We start from the raw sequence: 22,935 nt of genomic DNA on the forward strand, positions 1-22,935 counted from the left end.
AAAAATATTTAAAGGTAAGAATTGGACGGTGTCTTTCTTCGTTTTATGTAGTAACTGATGCAGCCAAGCTGGTCTCTTCTTTTTTTTTTTTTTTTTTTTTTTTCTTTTTTCAGGAATGCACTGAATACAGCAGAAATTGCGTGACTTTTTGTCACAAAACAAGGAAGTAAAAAATATTTTCCCGTTCCCACCCCTAATTTGCATATGCAAATTAGGATTTGGTTCGTTATTCGGCCAAATCTTTAGTGAAGGATTTGAAGGTTCGGCCGAATCTAAAATAGTGGATTCGGTGCATCCCTATATTTTTTTTTTTATCCACAATAATTGTATAAACATGGATAATATATCGTTCCACTTATAACTCACAAGTGACACTAAAATAATTTATCTACTGTAAAATAAGCTTCAATTTGACAAAAACAGGTTTCTACAATTCCTTGTTTCTGTTAAGATTTAAGAAGTTGTTATTCCATTTAAAACTAAGCATATCCTTACAAATTTAAAAACTATATTGACAAAATTGACACCCTAGACTAAATATTTAGTAACACACCCCTTCGAAAGAATAACTGAGATGAAGCACTTCTGAAAGCCATGAATGGGCTTTTAACATTTTTCTACAAACCGTTTGGACCTCTTCTTTTGAAAACTGCTCCAATTGAAAGACTCACTCTTCTAATTTTAGAACTCTCCACAAGTGTTTCAATGGATTTATGTCTGGACTCTGTGCTTCCCACTTCAAAAGAGGTTTTTAACCTTTTCTGGGGTGCTTTTTGAAGTGCATTTCAGGGCATTATCCTGCTGGAAGACTATAATCTACAATAAAGGCACAGCTTTTTGACACTGGGTTCAGTTTTGTGTTACATAATATCTTGGTATTGAAATTTTCAACTTTAGACATACTTTCACTTGCACAGTAGAGTAAACGCTGCATAAGGCTTAATCTACACAAGGCATTACTAAAAGGCAGTTAAGTGTAATGGAATCTGAAGAGAAAGTAATGAGTCCTTGAGACAAGTTGCATTTATCTTGACTAAAATTGAACTATTTAAGGGGTGAGGCAGAAAATCAGGAACATGTCTTGATGGGGTGGGCAAAAAGACAAGCATAGAGGCGGGACTGGGACAAGGCGAGAGCAAGAAAAGCTAGCCACCATACTTAAGCTTATGCTTAGGTCAGTAAATGATGTAGAACAAGGGTTTTAATAGGGCACAACTGGCTTTAATTGGCAGACCCTACTTGAATAATAAAGCTTTTGGGATGAGATAGGAAGACCAGGTGAAAAGATCAGAATTACCAGAAACTTGCTGTCTGCTCTTCTTGTGCAATATTAAAACAGAGCAGCCAGTAACCAGGAGGTTCCTGAACTCAATCCCACGGAGCCTTATGGTAACATGGTGGTGTGACACTGTTACATAAGGTTCCCTGGGCAGATTCATTTTTTTCCAGTATTGCACACTGGCCCACGGCAAACAACGTAGTGCTTAATTTGGCTGCCCTTGTTCGTTAACAATTCAAATATGCATTGGTTTTCATCTAAAAGGGAAATGTTTTAACAAGCTGCTACTTACTACACAGGCTGTAATAGTGGGGTCAGAAAGATGACATGGCTTTTAATCAATTGTATACATATTTATTTGTTTTAACATTAGTGACCTGTTTTATGGCTTCTATGCTACAGGGAATCGTATCCATTATTGAAACCACCCATCTGTACATGTATTCTTCAAGCACTGCCTCTCCTGTAAAAATGTTATTTAGGTCATACCCAGGTGTAGTCATATAAACAAACAAATACAAACCACCTTGCCCCATATAATTAGAGACCTGGAATTGTTCTAAAAATTGCACCTTTCCATGTCCCAGTGTCAAGTGCAGTAAACCACATCAAACAATCTGATCTAGATATTTGCTTTTAGTTGCTTACTTGCAGTAAATTGTTCACAAGGTATTACTGATTGGATCCTGCAACTTACTTCACTGATGCAAAAGTGCCTTTTTAAAAGAAACAAGTACTTTGAGTCTTCAGTAGGGTCACATAATCAGACATCAGCAATTCAGGTTCTCATGTCAGTGATGCAGTGCTCTAGGCAGCTTAACAGCAAAAGATTACTCAGTCCAGGGCAGGTATTTGTGGCAATAATATGGTACTCCGTGCAAGCATAGTAGAGCAATTGTGCATGCTATAAGGCAGTATGGCTTGAGAAATTTTTGAGTAAGGCCTGAACTGTTACATGAGGTGCTACACCTCATATTATGCACAAATAAAAAACGGTCGTAAGTTTCTGCTGTGAATGATGCTTTCTAAATTGAACATTGCTGTTGCAGTAAAAAATGTGCATTTGGTTCCTGAAATGCTGTTATGCAGACTTCTGTATTTTGTCCTTGATTGTCAATAAAGGTGGTTTTATGGAAATGAAAATTGGTGCTGTGAACATATGCAGACTACTACTAAGCAGTGAGGAGCACTCCAAGCCATGGTAGTTACTCAAACAGCCTATATCATGATCTACCAGATACCACACACCTCTAGTGTTTTCTCAGTTAAGCAATAGTGCCATTAATTACACACCACTTTTTAACCACAAACTACTAACCAACAATCTGATTCTTTCTTCCTATCTGCATGTTTGTTTGCACTGTGACTTATAAACAACTGAAGAGAAACAATCTGCCTAGCATATAAAGTTTTCCTTCCTTTATTTCAGCCACTTCCTGCACTGACTCAATTCCCTGTATTTGCATAAGCACACTGTGATCTGCTCTGTATAATGTAGCCTTTATCAGGCATCTACCCACATGCAACCACAACTGTAGTACCAAACCAATTCATGTCTCTTTATATAACTGCATAGTCAGTCTCTCTGTATAAGATCACAGTTAGAGGGATATCTATCAGCAGTGTTGTAATCTGTACAATTAGGACTATCTGTTCCTCTAGGGCTGTATTTTCTGTGTAGATACCCAGAGCAGGTACTTAGGGTGTCATCTTTAGTGGACAACCCTTTGGGTGACTATATTGGGTGCAAATAGGGTTGCCACATGGCCAGTATTTTACTGGCCTGGCCTGTAAAAATGATGGCTGATCCCAATGTTATTAATAGATAAATATATAGGAAGGCCGGTATTTTTTTTTCCAGAAAAGGTGGCAACCCTAGGTGTAAATAGTCTTCCTGAGCATCTAAATCCAGTGGAATAGCTGGGAAGGAGTTACCGGTTGCTTTGACAAAAAATAAAGCAGTATCTCCAATCCTCTCTGCAATCTATAAATGTTCTTTAAAGTGGACCTGTCACCAACACATAAAAAACTGCATATATGAAAGCCCTTTCCAAATTAAATATGGAACCCCAAAAAATGTTTTCATTAAAACATCCATACCTGTTGTAAAGGTGTTTAAATATCTAAACTGTCAATCAAATATTACCTGCCCCGACTCTATGCCCGTGGCATAGAGGAGGGGCAGTCAATTCCTTTCACTTTCCATTCAGCACTTCCTACATGTCACAGCTCTCCCCACATTCCCCCTTCCCTCCTCAGGCTCTATAATTGTGTAGGGCACTGCACATGGACATTAGGTCCCTCATTCTGGTTCATACACAAGATTTTGGGGTGATATACAATTTCCCTTAATAACCGTGTCCACAAAATGGCAGCTGCCTGCTTGCTGTGATTGTATAATTCCAAAACAGGAGGAAACAAAATTTAAATAATAAATACAGTGTAAGTAAAGTTTATTTTGCTCAACTAACATGATAGAAAAGAATTTGAAATAATTTCTTAGGGTGACAGGTCCCCTTTAAGGACTTGCTTCTTGCTTTCTGTTTTATTGCGCTCCATGAGCAACATGATGTTCATTATGTATACATCTTATCTCCCCCTTCTAAATTGTAAGCCACTTTGGGCAGGGTCTTTGTTTGGTTTTGCAGTATATTTTTGTAGATCGGGTAATGTGCTTGTTCTCCAGTGCTGTATTTACCTCATTGTACATACCGTATATACTCGTGTATAAGCCGACCCGTGTATAAGCCGAGGTACCTAATTTACCTAAGAAAACTGGAAAAATGTATTGACTCGTGTATAAGCCTAGGTCATTTAAGCCTGGTGAGATTGTCATTGTTATTACTTTTTTGTTTGCTCTTTCAAATAGTAATAATGGAAAAGCTATTAGAACTAAACCATTATTAATTTCAGTTCAAATATCATTATCAATGACTTTGTCATTAAACTGCAAAGTGGGTGCTTTATATCTTACAGCCACTTACTTAGCTATAATGATGATCAGCAATTAAATGAAATAATGAAACTGGAAATCACTTTTGGGTATTGCTAGGAATGTGTGAATAGCCTGTGATTATATTGATTTCGGATGTGCAAATCAGGCCAGTTTGCCAGCAAATCATGCTAAAAGCAGATCTAGCTTGAGTGACACAAAATTGGCAAAAATGTCATGATTAGCAAAACAGCGACAACTGATGCAATTTCAAAACTGTGGGCATCTACTTTTCACTAATTACCGTAATTAATGATCCCTCTGTCACTGGAAAGTCTCACACAGTTTGCTATTAGTGATGGGCGCGTCCTTCCCTGCCTGTCTGTGACTGACTGTGTCGCCGCCCGGAGCAGGTCCAGGAGCTCCGGGCGGCGCGTCCTTCCCTGCCGGCGTTCGCTCCCAAAATGGCGGCGCCCATGGCCGCCACGTGGGTAGCGGCGCCGGCCGCTACCCACGTGGCGGCCATGGGCGCCGCCATTTTGGGAGCGAACGCCGGCAGGGAAGGACGCGCCGCCCGGAGCTCCTGGACCTGCTCCGGGCGGCGACACAGTCAGTCACAGACAGTCCTGCTGGGGCCGCGGAAGGAGGTATGACCCGCGTATAAGCCGAGTTTGAGTTTTTCAGCACATTTTGGGTGCTGAAAAACTCGGCTTATACGCGAGTATATACGGTAATTGTGTAATAGGTTTTTAAATAAATAAAACATATAATGTTAACATTTTATATTATATATATTTATATTTTTACAGCTGCTTATGAATTGTGCAGTTAGTCCTAACCAATTTGAGTGGTGTCACTGTTCTGGGATTTGGTTGTTTAGAAATGGTGATCGCACCTATCAACTTTGGACGTTGCCACCACAATATAGCTTTGTTTTTGTCATCTACATCCTTTGTCGCTTCTCACATTTCCTATTCCTGCTGCTATCGCAGCAACTTCCATTGTATAAATGTATATGCATGTACCTTTGTGGCATCAGAACGTGCCATTTATATACTTAACAGTTTGATGCATAGAAAGATGACCAAACTCTAGTGTATAATTATATAATATACAGGATTGTATTTAATAGGGAATGTATTGTCCAAGAAAGTTTGGTTATATAGGGCATTTAATTTGTTAAAATATAAAATTATCAGCCCCCAATTAATAGCAAAACAAAACTATGAATAGATATGCCATATAGAATCATGGTTTACTCTGGCTGGTATTTGTACAGGCCTGGCACTGGAATGAACAATACTCTGTATAGAAATGCAAATGTTTCACTAGTCAGTTTTACAAACCATAGAATCATTTAAGAACCAGAGACTGTTCTTGGAAATGTCATTTAAAATTAGGTTAAGCTACTACTACACAAACAGTAGTAAAAACTATGCTGCTGACCACAGGACGCCCAGCCTGTTACAAACAAGACTAGACTCATGACCACGTATCATTGCCCGGCACCTCCCTTTCCTGCAGCGGTAAACACTGAGATTTATTCAATAATACGCTACACAAAAAAAAAAAGAAATATCCTCCCACCCTTTGTGTCCCTCCTACGCACGAGGACTGACAAATAAACGCGCAGAGTTGACCACACCCTGCTTGCTAATTGGCCAATTACACGTCTGTCGTACTTCTGCCAAATCGGTACTTACGTTATCGCTGCCTACCCTTGAACTACTCCAATAGGTTGCGGAGAACAGCTCTAGATACGCCTCCTTACCAGCGGAGACTGTCGATGTTAGGCAATTTGATTGGCTGGACGTGCCTCTAGCGTGTCGGCCTGTCAGTGCGTGCGCGCGCCACCTCCCTGTCAGCGCTTCCGCATCCGCTACCCGTATTCCGTGAGCGCATCCCTGATTCTTCCTCGCGTTTCTTCTGATTCACTCGGTGCCGGCAACATCATGAATGAGGAGTACGACGTAATCGTGTTAGGCACCGGCCTGACGGTAGGCTCTTGTACTTTTTCCTTGGCCAGTGCCAGCCACACCTCGGCTCTCCACCAGATCCACTGCCTGTGTGAGGTGGCCTGCTGGCAAGGCCCGTAGTGTGGGGACACTCCCTTGCAGTAGTGGTGTACAGCAGCCTTGCCATGCATTTCACACCAATCATATGGTTTATTTGTGGTGTATTTTCCGTTCATCAGTGCACAAGTATAACTGCATGTTTGTTAGTGAGTCAGCTTTATGTCCAGCCCGAGCTAATGGCATGGGCAGCCGAGCTGCTATTAATGAAATACACGGCATAACTTGCACAGCAGCTGGAGCTTTGAAGTCCGACCCAATCTGCTCCTCTAATGGGCTGGCAGCTTTGGCCTATTTCATAGCACTCTGGACACCATTTGAAACCTTAAATGATAAGCTTAGACCACTGGGCTGATTCATTTCTTTGCCTTGCAATTCCAAATTAGGGGATATCTAAAATGGTTCCCTAGTTAAGCAAAGCAGTGTTCCATCTATACACAGGTTAGAAACCTTTCCAGTTTGCCAAGTCTGTGTTTTTCAAGCTTATACTTCCTTATCCATATAAGATATGTGGAGAGTCCCAGACTTTCCAGCACTGCTAAAGCTAGCTCAGGTTTCCCTTTCTTTTCCCTTTATTTCCTTTTCACCGTCACCAATACACTCGTTTTAGGGAGCTGAAGTCAATCGCTGATCTATGAGAAGCATCTGTAGGGCTCTCATAAAGGGCTGTGTGTGTGGGCTCTCTGCCACTCCATTGCTATGAAGAAAACCTTGCTTAGGTACTCATTCATTCCTGCCATTTTCATATAAGGTACTGTCAATACATGGCTAAACTGTCAACCCACACTGTCAGCTGTTCAGAAGTGCCTGAAACTAACTTGTGTGCCTATGTATGCCTCTGCATCAGCTGCCTCCCACCACCATTGTACCATTTATAGCTGTGCTGGGTCCACAGCTATGTAATCTCTTTTTATGCATTGCAAGCTGATCAATTAAAGACAATGCATGCTCCTGGGTGTGGTCGAAATGTGATACCTTTTGCCATGCATTTAAATGGTGAATCACCTTTAAGTTAACTTTTAGTATATTGTCAAATGGCTAATTCTAAGCAACTTTTTTTCTACCGGCCTTTATTTTTTATGGTTTTTGAATTATCCTCCTTATTTCTTCTTACTCTTTCCAGCTTTCAAGTGGGGTTCACTGACCCCATCTAAAAAAAACAAACTCCTTGTAAGGCTACAAATTTATTATTTTTGCTACTTTTTATTACTCCTCTTTCTATTCAGACCCTCTCCCGGTCATATTCCAGTCTCTTTCAAATCAATACATGGTTGCTAGGGATTTGGACCCTAGCAACCAGATTGATGAAAATGCAAACTGGGGAGCTGCTGAATTAAAAGCTAAATAACGCAAAAACCACAAATAATAATTCAATTGTTTTCAGATTGTTCACCAGAAATAGATTTTTTTTCAATTACTTTGCATTTTTTTTCTAACAACTGCCTTTAATGAAACCCAGAGATTCTGTTCAGCAGAGCCAAAGATAATAAATGTATCCACTAAATGTATCAATTTAAAACAGCTGACTCACACAGGCGCGTGTAGGCGACGAACGCAGGTTGAGACGCAACATGCTGCATTTTTCCTGCGATCGGCGCCTACACACGCCTGTGTGAGTACACCCCCATTGAAAAAAGCTGAATGCGTCTATTCCTGCGCTCCCCTGCAGCTGAAAAACGGAACGCAGGGGAGCGCAGCTTCAACCACTCGTCAGTAAGAGCCCTAAGGGTCGTCTTGATAACTACCTTCCTGTACAGTTTTCGTAAGATTACGCTTCAAACAAAGGCAATTCTATCACAATTCTGCAGTGAGTTTTCATATTGTTTCCAAGTAGGTGACATGCATGTATTTAGAAACAAGAAGTTGGTTCCCATTTTGCTACTGACTTCCAGCTAAAGCTGTATTGTGGTAGCCACTCAAAAAGCTCTAGGGTTAAAGTTTCAACATTCATTTATGAAGTTTATTTGTGAAGTAAGATGATAATCACAGCAAACTTTCACAACATTTTAGTTCCTTTTTTTTTGAGCTGATTTTATGTGCAGCGTTTTGTCTGTATGAATAAAAATGTAACGCAAGAATTGTAAATTCTATATGAATTCTTGGTAAACAACATTCCTATAGCTATAATGGAAAATGGACAGTGTCCATAATGTGGCTGTAGCACAAATGTGGAACCTCCTTGTGACCCAAGTCTTGGTAGTGCCCTAGTGCAGGTGCCACTTTCATCTTCTAGTTACTTCCTCACTGCAGTCCATATTCCATTATATACAATATCTAGAAGTGATAAGACTAAGTTTCAATGCTTGTTGAAGCAGTTTCTTTAGAAGATTACACAGCAAAACTGGTTTCTTCAGACTTCTCATCGCCTGGTTACATGAAAATCTTCACATCCCTGTATGTGCATGATTATTAATCTGGATTGATCAACAGCAATCTGATTGGGTTTGTCTGTCTGAACTGATATCTGATGTGGCACAAACAAGCAGGCAGTCAAGCTGTTATAAGAATTAGTCAAACTGCCCATTCAAACCTTAGCATGTGTGGCCAGTCTGAGTCCTAGGAAAAGAAAAATGTTTGTTAGAAATGTACAATTTTCTACCACAAGTGTATAAAAGAGCATGGTGATTGGGTTCTGGGAAGGAAATATTAAAGGCTAATATAATAAGTACTAAGAATAGAATGGTTTCTAAAAAGGCACTTTGGATTCTCCATGTAATCGGGTTACTCTGTATGACATCTGGTTTGTTGAGCAGTCAAGTCTAATAAACTATAACACTCTCCAGCCTTAAAGGAAAACTTTACCCCCAAAATGAATATTTAAGCAACAGAACTGGAACATATATTTAAGTATATATTGCCCTTTTACATCTCTTGTCTTGAACCACCATTTTGTGTAGGCCTGTGTGCTGCCTCAGAGATCACCTGACCAGAAATACTGCAGCTCTTAACTGTAACAGAAAGAGTTGTCTTTTGCGTCTACACTTCTGTCTGTTAATTGGCTCATGTGACCTAACATGTATGGTTTGTTTGTGTGCACCGTGAATCCTACGATTTTAAAATGGCAATTTTCTATTTACGATTACCAATGGCACATACTGTTACAAAACTATAACTTTCCAACTTCCTGTGCTTTTCCTGAGTAGCTTTGGGAGGAGCAGAAGGCCTGTTGCTGCTGTTCATGCTGTGTACAGTGATTTGAGTGTTTTTCAGGCTAAAATCCATGCGTCGCTGCTGGTGTCAGTCATATCTCATTAAAGGGGTTGTTCACCTTCCAAACACTTTTTTTCAGTTGTTGTTTTCAGATTATTCCCCAGAAATAGACTTTTGTCAATTACTTTCCTTTATTTATTTTTTCTACTGTTTTTCCAAAATCTAAGTTTAAAGTTGAATGTTCCTGTGGTGCAGAATCTGAACTGTTACAATTTTGCAACATCTAGTTGATACATTTCTCGGCAGCATCTCTGGAGTATTAGCAATTATTGTATCAAGTCTAACAGCTTCATTTAATGAAACCCAGAGATTCTGCTCAGCAGGGACAAAGATAAGAAATGTATCAACTAAATGTATCCATTTATAACAGTTTACAGAGTCGGCGGCCCCCCTCCCAGAGCTGCTTTAGAAAGACAAAAGAAGGTAAAAAATTAAACTTTACATTTCAATATTAGAGAAACAGTCACACATAGAAAATAGAAAGTAATTGGAAAAAGTCTTTATTTATGGTGAAATAGCTGAAACCAACTGAACCAAAAAAAGTGTTGGAAGGTGAACAACCCCTTTAAAGCCAGTGGCAGTTAGAACAAGCGGGACAGGCTGCTAGCAGAGAACATGCTACTAGTGCCTTATCTTTAGACTCATAGCTCTAATAATAACTTTCTGTGTATAAGCCATTTGGTTTGTCATGAGTACTTCTAAGCTGCTGATGAAAGAAGTACAGTTTAAGACAGGTCTTTTATTAGCGAGATGAAATGATTTTAATTTGCTGATCAAAGCGTTAATATTCTGTTTCTTATTAATAGTCTGTTGCAGCGAACTTCTATTTCTGCTGAGAAGTCAGATCTGTAGTTACTTTCTCCAACTTTGGAATGGCCTCATTTCACATCCTGTTTTTGGAATTAGGGGAAATCCGGGCATGTCTTCACACTGATTTGAGTGTGTTTAAAGGCAAATTGCACTGGTCTGTCTTCCCATCTGATGCCACGGGGCTCCTAGTTTGCTTTGACAGACAGCAGCACAGTTAGAATGTAGAAGTGTTCACCAGTAACAACTAATACCTTTGTGTTGGACCTACACTGTCTTAATGACATGATTGAGTCAGTAGATATATACGCACACACGCCAGCCAGTGTGGTAGTGATCACTGAACTGCTTGTTCTCTGCCAAATCATTTATATTCTATTGATAAGTATATTACGCCTTTTAGTAGAAGTTCATGAGTCTTCCTTTATCCTGAGGACTTTTGCATTAAAATATCCTCCTACTCTTTATTTTGTAGCTTGGATATCTTCTACAGGCAAGAGAGTTATACAAGTTGTGTGCTATAACTGGATCTTACTAGTTGGATAAAAAAACACATTCAATTCTTATATGTGTGATAACTAGATGGATCTATTATTATGCAGTCAGATTCTTTGTAACAACCATCTTCTAAATGTCAGGGTCTAATCACACCATCTGATTAAATCCTTTTTTTTTTTTTTATACATTGCAGTGGCTTTGAATACAAATAATGTTCTCTCTACAATATACTTGTAGACTAAATTGAAAATATATTGAAGATTTAGTTATTTCTGTTATGTAAATAGTTCTACATGTCTTCTCTTTAGGAATGCATCCTCTCTGGAATAATGTCTGTGAATGGCAAAAAGGTCTTACACATGGATAGAAACTCTTACTATGGAGGAGAGAGTGCATCAATAACACCTTTGGAAGATGTAAGGATACATATTGACCACTAGAATAAAGCCATTTTTGTGTCTTTTGTCTCATTTGTAGTTGTAGTTTTGTATTTGATTTAATGTAAGCAATGTGTTCAAGGTCAGTACAGGGTTTGCTTCTCAATGGCATGCTCTTGTTAGAACAAGGCAGTTTAACACCATTCCAATTCATGTAAGCGCTAGAGAAAGACTTCTTTTATAAATTATAATTGAATATTTCAAGTTATAGTTTTGCTCTTCGAATAATGTATACATGGAAAACAAACATCATATGTGTTAAGGTGTGTTTCTGTTGAGTGCAATTTGACAAAAAAAAAATCGCTTTCTAGCTGTACAAAAGGTTTAATATACCTGGAAGCCCTCCGGAGTCTATGGGACGAGGAAGAGACTGGAATGTGGACCTCATTCCCAAATTTCTTATGGCCAATGGTAAGTCTGAAATCTGTAGCCTGTGCTGATGTTTGAATACATACTATTGAATAAGTTGCTTAAGAGGGTGGACAATTACAGCCAAACAAAAATTACAAGAATTTAGATCTTCTAAATATATATATTTCGAAGATATATCTTCTAAATGTGCATACAAATCCCAATACCAATTTAACCTGTAAGGATTCATAGTGAAATGATGTATCCTCCCAACCTCTTGCATCCTAAATCTTGATGAGCTGTCTCACATCTCCTATAATATCCCACCCAAGTAATATGAACCCATGATTCCTCATCTGATTAAGCTAACTTTAGAATTTCATAATTCATAAATAGTATAGCAGACTCCAGGTGGTGAGTTGGAAACACTGGGACATGTTTCTAAAACAGTTAACCGGGATCCGTCACCCACAAAAATTATTCCAAATTCTATTTTATCATGTAAGTCAAGCAAAATTAACTTTAATTACACTGTAAAAGTTACTTAAATCGTGTTTCCATCAGTCTGGGAACTCATAATTATAACAAGCAGGCAGGAGCCATTTTGTGGACACTGTTATTAAGACAAGTCTTGCATCATCTCAGAATCTTGTTTGTGCACCAGAATGGGGGACCTGATGTCCATCCCCATGTACTGGCTATACAATTTTGTCGTTAAGAGAACTGGGGGGAATGTGGGGAGAGCAGGAAGTGCTGAATGGAAAGTGAAAGTAATTGCTTGTCCCAACTCTGTGCCTAGGCATACACATGTCCAAAGAAGGGGTTTGCCTGACTCTAAATTGGTGCATTCATTATTGAAGTCTGTTTTCACTATGATATACAATTATGTAAAAAAAAAAAGGAAAATTGAACAGAACAAGGTAAACAACTTCAACTATTAAGGCAGATATGTGATTAACAAACTGCCACATTGCAACAGTGTTTATAACCGTACCCTGAGCAATTCTATATTAAGTTATAATGTACCTATATGGCCTCGCTAATGTTTTGTTAATTTGTCATTCTTCACCATGTTTTATTTCGATTTTTATGTCCAATAACATCAGCTTAGTACTGGGATGGAAATGCTGTTTACTTTCATTATGAGAGTTTATGAGCAGTTCTGCTTTTTTTTTATTTTTTTTTCACTGCTGCAAATCAGAAATGCATCATATAGGGTGACATGTACTTCCTGTAATGCCCTACAGTACACGCTTGCTCTAGTAAGGGGCAAGAGGATAAAATGTTAACTCTTAAATTAAACAATGCGATTAAAGGAGTGAGACTCATTTAAAAAAAAAATGGGAGGAGACGAGAAAAGCAAATTATTAAAGTTTATTTATTTTTTACCCTGAATTCTTCAAATATCTCTCTTTCAGGCCAGTTAGTGAAGATGTTGCTTTTCACAGAAGTTACCCGTTATCTGGACTTTAAAGTTATTGAGGGGAGCTTTGTCTACAAAGGAGGCAAAATCTATAAGGTCCCTTCAACTGAAACAGAAGCCCTTGCATCTAGTGAGTTTGTTTTCCTTGGATGTAACTGTTGTACCCCTTACCCTGCTTTCCAGATACTACTATAGTTGGCAGCATTGTGAGAAGCCCACAATTGTAATGCCTTCTGTTTGTTCCTGGGAGGCTTTAGCAATATGTCCAATTGATTTGCTTTGTAAGATAAGAATGCAGATGACAGAGCAATATACCATTGCAGTTTTGAAATCTTGATGAGCTCTGCCTGTAAATGCTTCCTCACCCTTAAATTGCCATATTTCCGGATGGTATAGCAGCCTTGCTATACCATATTTTTCACATCTTTATACCATCTTTCGCAAAGAGTGCTTTATGAAAAGGGCTGCATGATTTCCCATAGCAAAATTAGGGCAGCAACCAGGTTTGGTTTGGCATAGTGTGCCTTTTTAAAGAAAACACAAATCCCCAGGATATTTTACAGTGGCGATGGCACAGCAGAATACAAGGGTTGTTTGCTGTGTATTTTTTTTTATATATAGTTAATAAATTACCCCTATTGTGAAATATAAGGATATTCTAAGTCACCCAGCCGTTCCATGACCATATAAAAGCACAAGGCCGAATGCTTTTGTGCAGGTCATGGGACACCGGTGTGACTTGTAATAGCCTCGTATTTTTCAACAGGGGGTACTTTATTTATTATAATACACAAGTTTCTGTGAGTCATGCGACAGCAATGGCATCACTAAGCTCCGATTATAACTGATGACATCACTAAGAACGGTTTATAACTATATAATTTACAGGATGTTCATGGCTCTTGTGTATGGTAGGTATATATAATGTCTTATATGTAACTCAGGTGCACAGTGAATAGTTTAGGCCTAGGTGTTGTAGTGAGGACCAGCAACACCAAGTTTTTGCAGTGTGTAACACACACACACACACACACCCACTCTTATTTTGAACACATGAAAATAAAGTGGAAAATATTTTATGTTTGCTATTTTGCAATCTTTTGGTGTCTGTAACTTTCCTAAACAGAATTCTCAACTCTGTTGTGTTCATTTTAATAAAAATGGATTTTTATTAAAATGCACAAACTATATTGTAAAGTGTTTTAAAAGTGAATCGACATAGTTATTTTATGATAAATGGCTTAGGAACATATATTTGGGTTTGCCTACTTGGGAATCTGCCCATAGAAGGTTGGAGATTATTAGGCCTTCAGCTGACCTTGTAAATTACTTGTACCTGATTGTCTTTTTTTTTGTCCTAAGGTTTAATGGGGATGTTTGAAAAGCGACGATTTAAGAAATTTCTGAGCTACGTTGCCAGCTTTGATGAGAATGACAGCAAGACACAAGAAGGTGTTGACCCAAAGAAAACTACAATGCGAGATGTCTACAAGAAGTTTGATTTGGGCCAGGATGTTGTTGACTTTACAGGTCATGCTCTGGCACTCTATAGGACTGATGAGTAAGTTGAGTTATATGTTATTTAATAATTCCAAATAGGTAATTACACGAAAGACTATAAAGACTGCAGGTTTTCCTTTCTCCCATACTACTTGCTAACTAATTCTTAAATGAAGACAAGTTTTGTGTAAAATTCTCATTTTTTTCCCTAGATATTTGGACCAGCCCTGTCTTGAGACGGTAAACCGGATTAAATTGTACAGTGAATCTCTTGCTCGATACGGCAAAAGCCCATACCTTTATCCACTCTATGGCCTTGGAGAACTGCCACAAGGTTTTGCAAGGTAAGACAGTAAGACCCATTTTACTTATCAGGCACGTCCAAATCTCGATTCAAATTAAGGATGCACCGACTCCAGAATTCAGTTCGGGTTTCGGCCAGGATTCAGCCTTTTTCAGCAGGATTCGGATTTGGCCAAATGCGAATCCTAATTTGCATATACAAATTGGGGGAGGGGATGGAAGTCATGACTTTTTGTCACAAAACAATGCTTTTAAACATGTTTTTCCCTTCCCACCCCTAATTTACATATGCATTAGGATTCAGATTCAGTATTCGGCTGAATCCAAAATAGTGGATTCATTGCATCCCTACTTAAAATAGATATAAACTTGGTTCCAGTTGATGCACTTACGTACATAATCCATCTTTATTGCAGACCAGCCTGTAAAAAATTTTTTTTCCTATCTTACCTGCTTGAATTCTCCAATATTGTTTTCCCCCATACCTGGATCGGATTGTGCCTGTAAGCAGCTTTTGCTACTAATGGTATATATTATCTGTTACATTTTAGAAGCAGCAAGTCTCCATGGTGTTTTGTGCTGCCTTACCCCATATGGCCTTCACTAATCCTTTTTCCATATCCATTACATTATGCTGTCAATTTTTCCCAAAGTTCACTTTGTATTTCTACCTGACATCCTGTAGATTGTAAACCTGTAAGAGAGACCATGACCATCTTTGAATGAAAACTTTTCATGTATGGTTTTTCCCTCAAATAAATGAAAAGCTGGAGATGGACTGGATAATTAGACTGAAGTATGCCTACAAGTTATTGCTCATAAAGTCCCTCCTTCTGTTTTCCAGACTGAGTGCCATTTATGGTGGGACATATATGTTGAACAAACCAATAGAAGAGCTGGTGATGGAGAATGGCAAAATTGTTGGTGTGAAGTCTGAAGGGGAGGTGAGATATTATATGCATTTATATTGCCTTACTTTTGCTATAAGTGTCTGTGTAGTTGGTATGAACCAGTGGTTAATGTGTTAAGCATGCATTATAGTTGTCTTATACAACCAGCTTCCTTTGCTATAGAGTTTTCTTCCAGAATGTCTGTAGATCAATCACATAAAGTATGCCTTTATATTACGACTTTGGCCTGTCTTCTAACAGTTTGGTATGTTGCCTTCAGGTATTCATGTTTGTATTCTGCATTTGGGGATATATAGGGGTTTTATGGTGACAGGTAAATAACCAGCATGACATGATTTTCCTAAATGTAACAAGTGCTTTTTGGCTTTTGTAGGTGGCCCGATGCAAGCAGCTGATATGTGATCCTAGTTACGTTCCAGATCGGGTGACTAAAGTAGGACAGGTTATCCGTGTAATTTGTATTCTGAGCCATCCAATAAAGAACACAAATGATGCCAATTCCTGCCAGATCATCATTCCACAGAATCAAGTCAACAGAAAATCTGGTGAGTTTCACAAAAAGTCAGTCTGTGCACAAGTAGGAATGAGAGTGCAGGGTATAGGAAAAGGTCAGAGCTCGAGAGAAAAACCGTTACGTTGTCAAGGCCCAACAGTGTAACAGGAGAAATAATTGATACGGCAGGATACAGAGAGAAAGATCAAGACGTTAAAATGTTTTATAAAAATTTGCAGTTTTAGTGATACAGAGAAGTGTTTGATCATTAAATGTACCACATTTTTTATCCTCTGAAGGGTGAAATATTGAATGCCCTTTGTTTGTTCTGCATCATGTTGCTGCAGCCTGCTTCTGGCACAAGAAAAGTGAAGCAGATAACAAAAGAGAAGTTACAGGGAGAACTGCTGATTATCAAATATCTATACAGCAGTAATGATCTCATTTAGTATCTGCAAAAGGTCATAGATGCTTATTGTGATAGGATTATTTGACCTTATCTCCATGCTGGGATATGTCTTTATTTTTAGGCGTAAGTATACACTATTTAGGTACAGTGGATTGTTGCTTATCTGACCTCACTTAGCAGGCAAAGGCAAACATGTTGCAATGATTTTTTTCCAATTAACTTTCAGTAATGCATGTGTACTTATTTACTTTTTTTTTGCACAAGACATCTATGTGTGCATGATTTCATATGCCCACAATGTGGCTGCACAAGGAAAATATATTGCAATAATCAGCACTACTGTTGAAACAAACGACCCGGAGAGAGAGATCAAGCCCGCTCTGGATCTCCTGGAACCCATTGAGCAGAAGTAAGTTTTGGCTATTTTATGCATTGTAAGCATGTATAAGCTGATTTAGTAGTAGTAGTAGTAGGTAATAGCAGTGGGAAATATGGTTGCAGCTTACTTTAAAGCAGAACACTGGGTGTGGGTCATCAACATTGCTAATATTCCTATTGACACCGTATACATACATTGCAAGCTTCGTGATGCTGTCTTCCCCCCCCTTGCTGCTTCCATGTACCATGTTTTATGCCTATATTATGATTACTTGTATAGCACCAGCATATGCTGTGGTATTTTACATACGTTTATAACAGAGGGATCTTACAATAATTTAAAAAAAATTACTGTATAAAAATGGCATTAAAGGACCCTGCTCAGAAAAGCTTGTGGCCTAAAGCTAGTTTCATATAGTAGGAAACATAGCACATGTAATATTTGCAGGATATAGAATCCATAAAACAGTTCTAAAAAGTTTTTCAACTGGGAGGAACATTGTTGCAAAGCTGAATGGCTAGAGTAGGAATTCATTCAGCAGTTTGTGCTCTCTGGAAAGAGCTTTAGTTCTGCTAAATAATCACTCCTTTTTCTATCTAAAGCTTTTTATATAATGAATCAAATGTTTTACATTTTCTGTATAGAGCAGTGAGACCACTGAAACCTATCTACATAGTGATACTATTCCTTTATTTCCTCCTTTCAGGTTTGTTAGCATTAGTGACATGTTTGCACCTACTGATATGGGAACCGAAAGCCAGGTCAGTAATTCATTACCCTACCTCAGCCGTATTAAGAAATATGGCTTTTTGTGGGTCAGGTATAAAAGGTTTTGTTTGTCTTTTTTTTCTTCTTATACTGTAATTTGCTCCCCAGATATTTATTTCTCGCACTTATGATCCTACCACCCACTTTGAAACCACCTGCAATGACATTAAGGATATCTACAAAAGGATGATGGGCTCAGAATTTGACTTTGAAGAGATGAAACGCAAGAAGAGCGACATTTTTGGCGAAGACCAATAAGCTCCCAGTATAGGAGAAGTTTTGAATCTGCTTCAAATATGTATTTCAGGAACTTAGGAACACTGTATGAATCTCAATATTGTATGGCCTGCTTTGTTGTAAAGACCTCATGACATCAAAGAGTATTGCACTGGTAATTGCTCCCTTCTGTTTCATGATGGCTTTCCCCCCCCCCCTTCCCTTTTTTCTATCAAAGAGGCTGCTGTTAAAAATAAGTCCTATTTGTGCGGTTCTTTTTTCTGTTACCTCCAATAGGTTTTTTGAAGGCATCTAAATGTTCTGGTTGAATCCAAAGTGTAAACGATGTATCGATGTGCATATAATATTGCCATTTTAAGCTTGGTATTTTAATTTAGAATTCACCATGGTATTTTGCTTTGGAAGAAGCTAGAGGGGTTGTGGCCTGCAAGGAGTCTCCCTTGCCCCAGGAACAATTCTGTGCCCACCCTTTTGCCCATTAATTGTACAAATCTTTTATCAATGAAGCGCCTCTCCGTTACTGCTTTCTCCTCCCCTCGTATAGTCTGTACCCAATTCTCTCTGCCCTGTGTAACTCCTGGAGTGCCATTCTCATGTTTTAAACTATTGCCACCGGCTAGGGAAAAAAAAAAAGTTGGGCTGTAGACCACCTTTCTGTTTTAATCTAATAAAGTAACAAACACAAAGTATTACGCAGGTAAGGCTTGGACGCATTTTTCTAAACACTGTTGCAACTCTTTGAAAGGACCAAACTGAGAATTGTCTGGTGTGTTGCTCCATAGAATTTGAAATGATTTCTGTACTGCAAAGTAAAGCCAAATTCTGGAATCTGGTGCCATGTTTCATTTAATCAGTCATTCGCGTTGTTGAAGTTGATATGCCGTCAGGGTTACATAGTTAAATTGGGTTGAAAAAAGACAAAGTCCATCAAGTTCAACCTCTCCAAATGAAAACCCAGCATCCATACACACACCCCTCCCTACTTTTAATTAAATTCTATATACCCATACCTATACTAACTATAGAGTTTAGTATCACAATAGCCTTTGATATTATGTCTGTCCAAAAAATCATCCAAGCCATTCTTAAAGGCATTAACTGAATCAGCCATCACAACATCACCCGGCAGTGCATTCCACAACCTCACTGTCCTGACTGTGAAGAACCCCCTACGTTGCTTCAAAAAGCTCTTTTCTTCTAGTCTGAAGGGGTGGCCTCTGGTACGGTGATCCACTTTATGGGTAAAAAGGTCCCCTGCTATTTGTCTATAATGTCCTCTAATGTACTTGTAAAGTGTAATCATGTCCCCTCGCAAGCGCCTTTTTTCCAGAGAAAACAATCCCAACCTTGACAGTCTACCCTCATAATTTAAGTCTTCCGTCCCTCTAACCAATTTAGTTGCACGTCTCTGCACTCTCTCCAGCTCATTTATATCCCTCTTAAGGACTGGAGTCCAAAACTGCACTGCATACTCCAGATGAGGCCTTACCAGGGACCTATAAAGAGGCATAATTATGTTTTCATCCCTTGAGTTAATGCCCTTTTTTATGCAAGACAGAACTTTATTTGCTTTAGTAGCCACAGAATGACACTGCCCAGAATTAGACAACGTGTTATCTACAAAGACCCCTAGATCCTTTTCATTTAAGGAAACTCCCAACACACTGCCATTTAGTGTATAACTTGCATTTATATTATTTTTGCCAAAGTGCATAACCTTGCATTTATCAACATTGAACCTCATTTTCCAGTTTGCTGCCCAGTTTTCCAAGTTTAGACAAATCACTTTGCAAAGTGGCAGCATCCTGCATGGAACCTATAGTTCTGCACAATTTAGTATCATCTGCAAAAATAGAAACAGTACTTTCAATGCCCACCTCCAGGTCATTAATAAACAAGTTGAAAAGCAAGGGACCTAGTACAGAGCCCTGCGGTACTCCACTAACCGCAGGGTTGTTCCTCTGTTTAACTGTCCTGCTCTAAGAAAAGCATTCCCTTTCATAGTTTGCCCTCTGCCTGCCCCACTCATCTCTTCTGCAACAGAAGCTGTTTAGGCCCCAGCCTACTGGGAGTGTAGCCCGCCCTCAAAGGGAACACTTCGCTGCGGGGACATCAGGGAAAGGACCTAAGTCTGAATCGGACATGTTTTTAACAGGGAGGCAGCAGAGGCTTTACTAAAGATCTAGTGGCACGTTTCTGATAAAAAGCAGAAAAAATGTGACACTATCCCTTTAAAGGGAAAATATACCCTTTCTGAGACTGTCATTCAGTTGTTTGTTTGTTTGAAGTTTATGGCTATGGCCACATGGGGCTGAAATCTTCTGGCTGATTTCTTCGCTAACATGGGCAGCGTTCTCTCTCTTCTGCATTGAATCAGTTTGTGGGAAACTGACAAAATGTCTTAGCCCCATGTCAGATTTAAAAATTAAAAAAAAAAATCTGTTTGCTCTTTTGAAATATGGATTTCAGTGCAGAAGTCTGCTGGAGCAGCACTTATAAATGATGCATTTTGGGGGGGAAAAAATCCCTTTAAGGACTTCTGGGCGATAGTTGGGTGGCAAAAAGGTGTTATTGCACAAACCTGCCACATAAGACTCAATAAACATTGGATATGATTAGGCCAGAGTGAAGGACACTTATAATAAAATGACTATTTGAAAAGCATTTACATTAAAGGGGAATTATCTTGAAAATGAAAAATGTATATGTTTCATCATACTTAAGTAAGAAACTTTCTAAATACAATAAATTACAAATTCTGTATGGTTTCTAAAATAATCAAGTTTATCTTCACTATCCCTCTCTCAGCATCTGTTTCTCCTTATTCTGTCTTCCTGCAGCAGTTGGGTGTCAGATGAATGATCCAATATATATTATAGTGGGGGGGGCTCCCAAAATAACTGCACAAATTCTGCTTGTAGAGAGACAGGATTTCTGGTGATTTTAATAGAGCTCCAATACATATAGGCAAAATGAGCCCCCCTATAAGATATATTGGATCATTTATCTAACACCCAACTCCTGAATGAAGACAGAATAAAGAGAAACAGATGCTGAAAAAGGAACAGTGAATATGAACGTGATTATTTCAGAAACTGTAGAGAATATTTAATTGATTGTATATAGAAAACATCTTATTTCAGTATGTTGAGCAAATATCTCTGTACAGTTGGGACTCCATTTACAAATCGCTACCAGCTAGTTAGTTTGGCCCATTTTTCCCAGGTAGTTTGTATTAGTATGTGTGCACATCTGTATTTAAACTCATGTCTGTGGGATTTGCCTTCAGTGAAAAGTGAGGATTGCATCCACTATTATTCAGTGCTTGTTTTTTTTGTATGGGCCCCTGATTACATCTTAGTCCTCTTTTTCTATGAAAGATTTGAATGAATATAATTAGCTATAGTTAAGTTATGGTTTCAGACCCAAAAAGGAAGTAAAAACCAACCACATCAATAAATGAAGAAAGATTTGGTAAGGTAGCTTGAGAAAACGCTACAGCAATGATTTCCAGCCTGTAAAGCTACAGCTGCTGCTGAACCTTTGGGAAGTCTGGCTGTTTATATACCGTGCTACATTATCAGGCTTGTGATGTCTTTATAGGTACATTCACTTGTAGCTCTGGATCGACTGTCTTTAACACGTCAGCCCAGAAGCATGTGCACACATTCATTAGGAAATGGTATTTTTTTTGCTCAAGACAAGTTTATTAGGGGATAAACAGTTTACATACAGAGAAATGACATTTTCATTTTGCATAAATAATTCACAAAGGCAGTCACAGCTGTACAAAAGATGTTACAGAGACAGCAGACATGTACTACGTATCAAAGTCAATGACCCACCAATAGTATTAGGCATGAGAACACTAAACCTGTAAATCACAGTTAAAGGGTGTATCCTGCCATTTTTGCCAGCTTGGCCATTTGTCCGTAAGTTGCCCCTGCCGGGTAAGAATAATTCTCTCTTTATTACATACCGAGGACACAGCTAAGGGCCAAGCCTGAGCTGTTGGCGGTAATCTACCCTTCCACTGCATAGTAATTTGCCGCCTTGCCTGGAACAGAGCTCTAGATAACAGTTGTCTATACATAGGGGAAACCAACGCTTTAATTCCAATGCCCAATAGACAAAGGGCCGGGTCAGCAGGCAGGACCACCCCAAGTACCAATGACAAGTGTTTTAGCACCCCCTCCCAGTAAGCTGCAAGGCCTGTACATTCCCACATGGTATGCAGAAGGGTGGCCTGAGGGGCTTCACATCTAAGGCATTTGGGAGACACTGCAGGGTACATCAGATGGAGTTTAGACCTGGTATAATAAGCTCTATGCACCATGTATGTCTGGAGCAACCTGTCGTTATAGTTGTAGGACACGTGTCGAGGGGCCTTAAGTGCCTCTCCCCACTGGTCATCTGTTAAGAAATGAAAATCATTATCCCAAGCATCACGGCTGCGAATTGGGGTGGCCTTGACATGAGCTGACATTAGTTTCCTGTAGATCATGGAAAGAGTACCCTTTTGATGTGGTTGTAGGAGCATTTCGAGTAATGGTGATGCTTCTAAGCAGATTGGTTTGTTTCTGGATTGTCTACAGAGTGCGCCACCCATTTGTTGGTACACTAACCATTGCCCACACGGCAGACCATATCTACGCCTTAGTTCTGCAAAGGGCAGCAAAGTATCTGCCTCCCAAACATCAGCTATTGACGTAACCCCTTTGGTGGTCCAACACTGCGGAGGGGTTACATGGGACAGGTAATGAAACTGTGGATTTCCCCAGAGTGGGGCGCGGGGGTCTATGTTCACAATATTAAGCAGCTCATTAACCTTTTGTAAGGCTCTGACCTGTACACAGCAAATAACATTTTTTAGCCCCTCCTTGGTACCAAAGATAACGTTCCACGGGAACGATGTTGACGTGGCTA

The 22,935-nt window shown here is 39.1% G+C and overlaps 1 protein-coding gene across 1 annotated transcript; it reads left to right on the plus strand.

The window, feature by feature from the left end:
• Nucleotides 1–5,987: 5,987 nt before the first annotated feature.
• Nucleotides 5,988–18,837, plus strand: gdi2.L (GDP dissociation inhibitor 2 L homeolog). The gene is made up of 11 exons (XM_018252766.2): nt 5,988–6,208; nt 11,107–11,214; nt 11,547–11,646; nt 13,005–13,139; nt 14,372–14,570; nt 14,722–14,853; nt 15,657–15,756; nt 16,097–16,268; nt 16,890–17,034; nt 17,711–17,765; nt 17,881–18,837. Exons 1-11 carry the CDS (start codon nt 6,164–6,166, stop codon nt 18,028–18,030), a joined length of 1,341 nt encoding a protein of 446 aa, XP_018108255.1. The 5' UTR covers nt 5,988–6,163; the 3' UTR covers nt 18,031–18,837.
• Nucleotides 18,838–22,935: the final 4,098 nt, after the last annotated feature.

Source organism: Xenopus laevis, chromosome 3L (assembly GCF_017654675.1).
Source record: "Xenopus laevis strain J_2021 chromosome 3L, Xenopus_laevis_v10.1, whole genome shotgun sequence".
In the NCBI taxonomy this organism is placed as follows: domain Eukaryota; kingdom Metazoa; phylum Chordata; class Amphibia; order Anura; family Pipidae; genus Xenopus; species Xenopus laevis.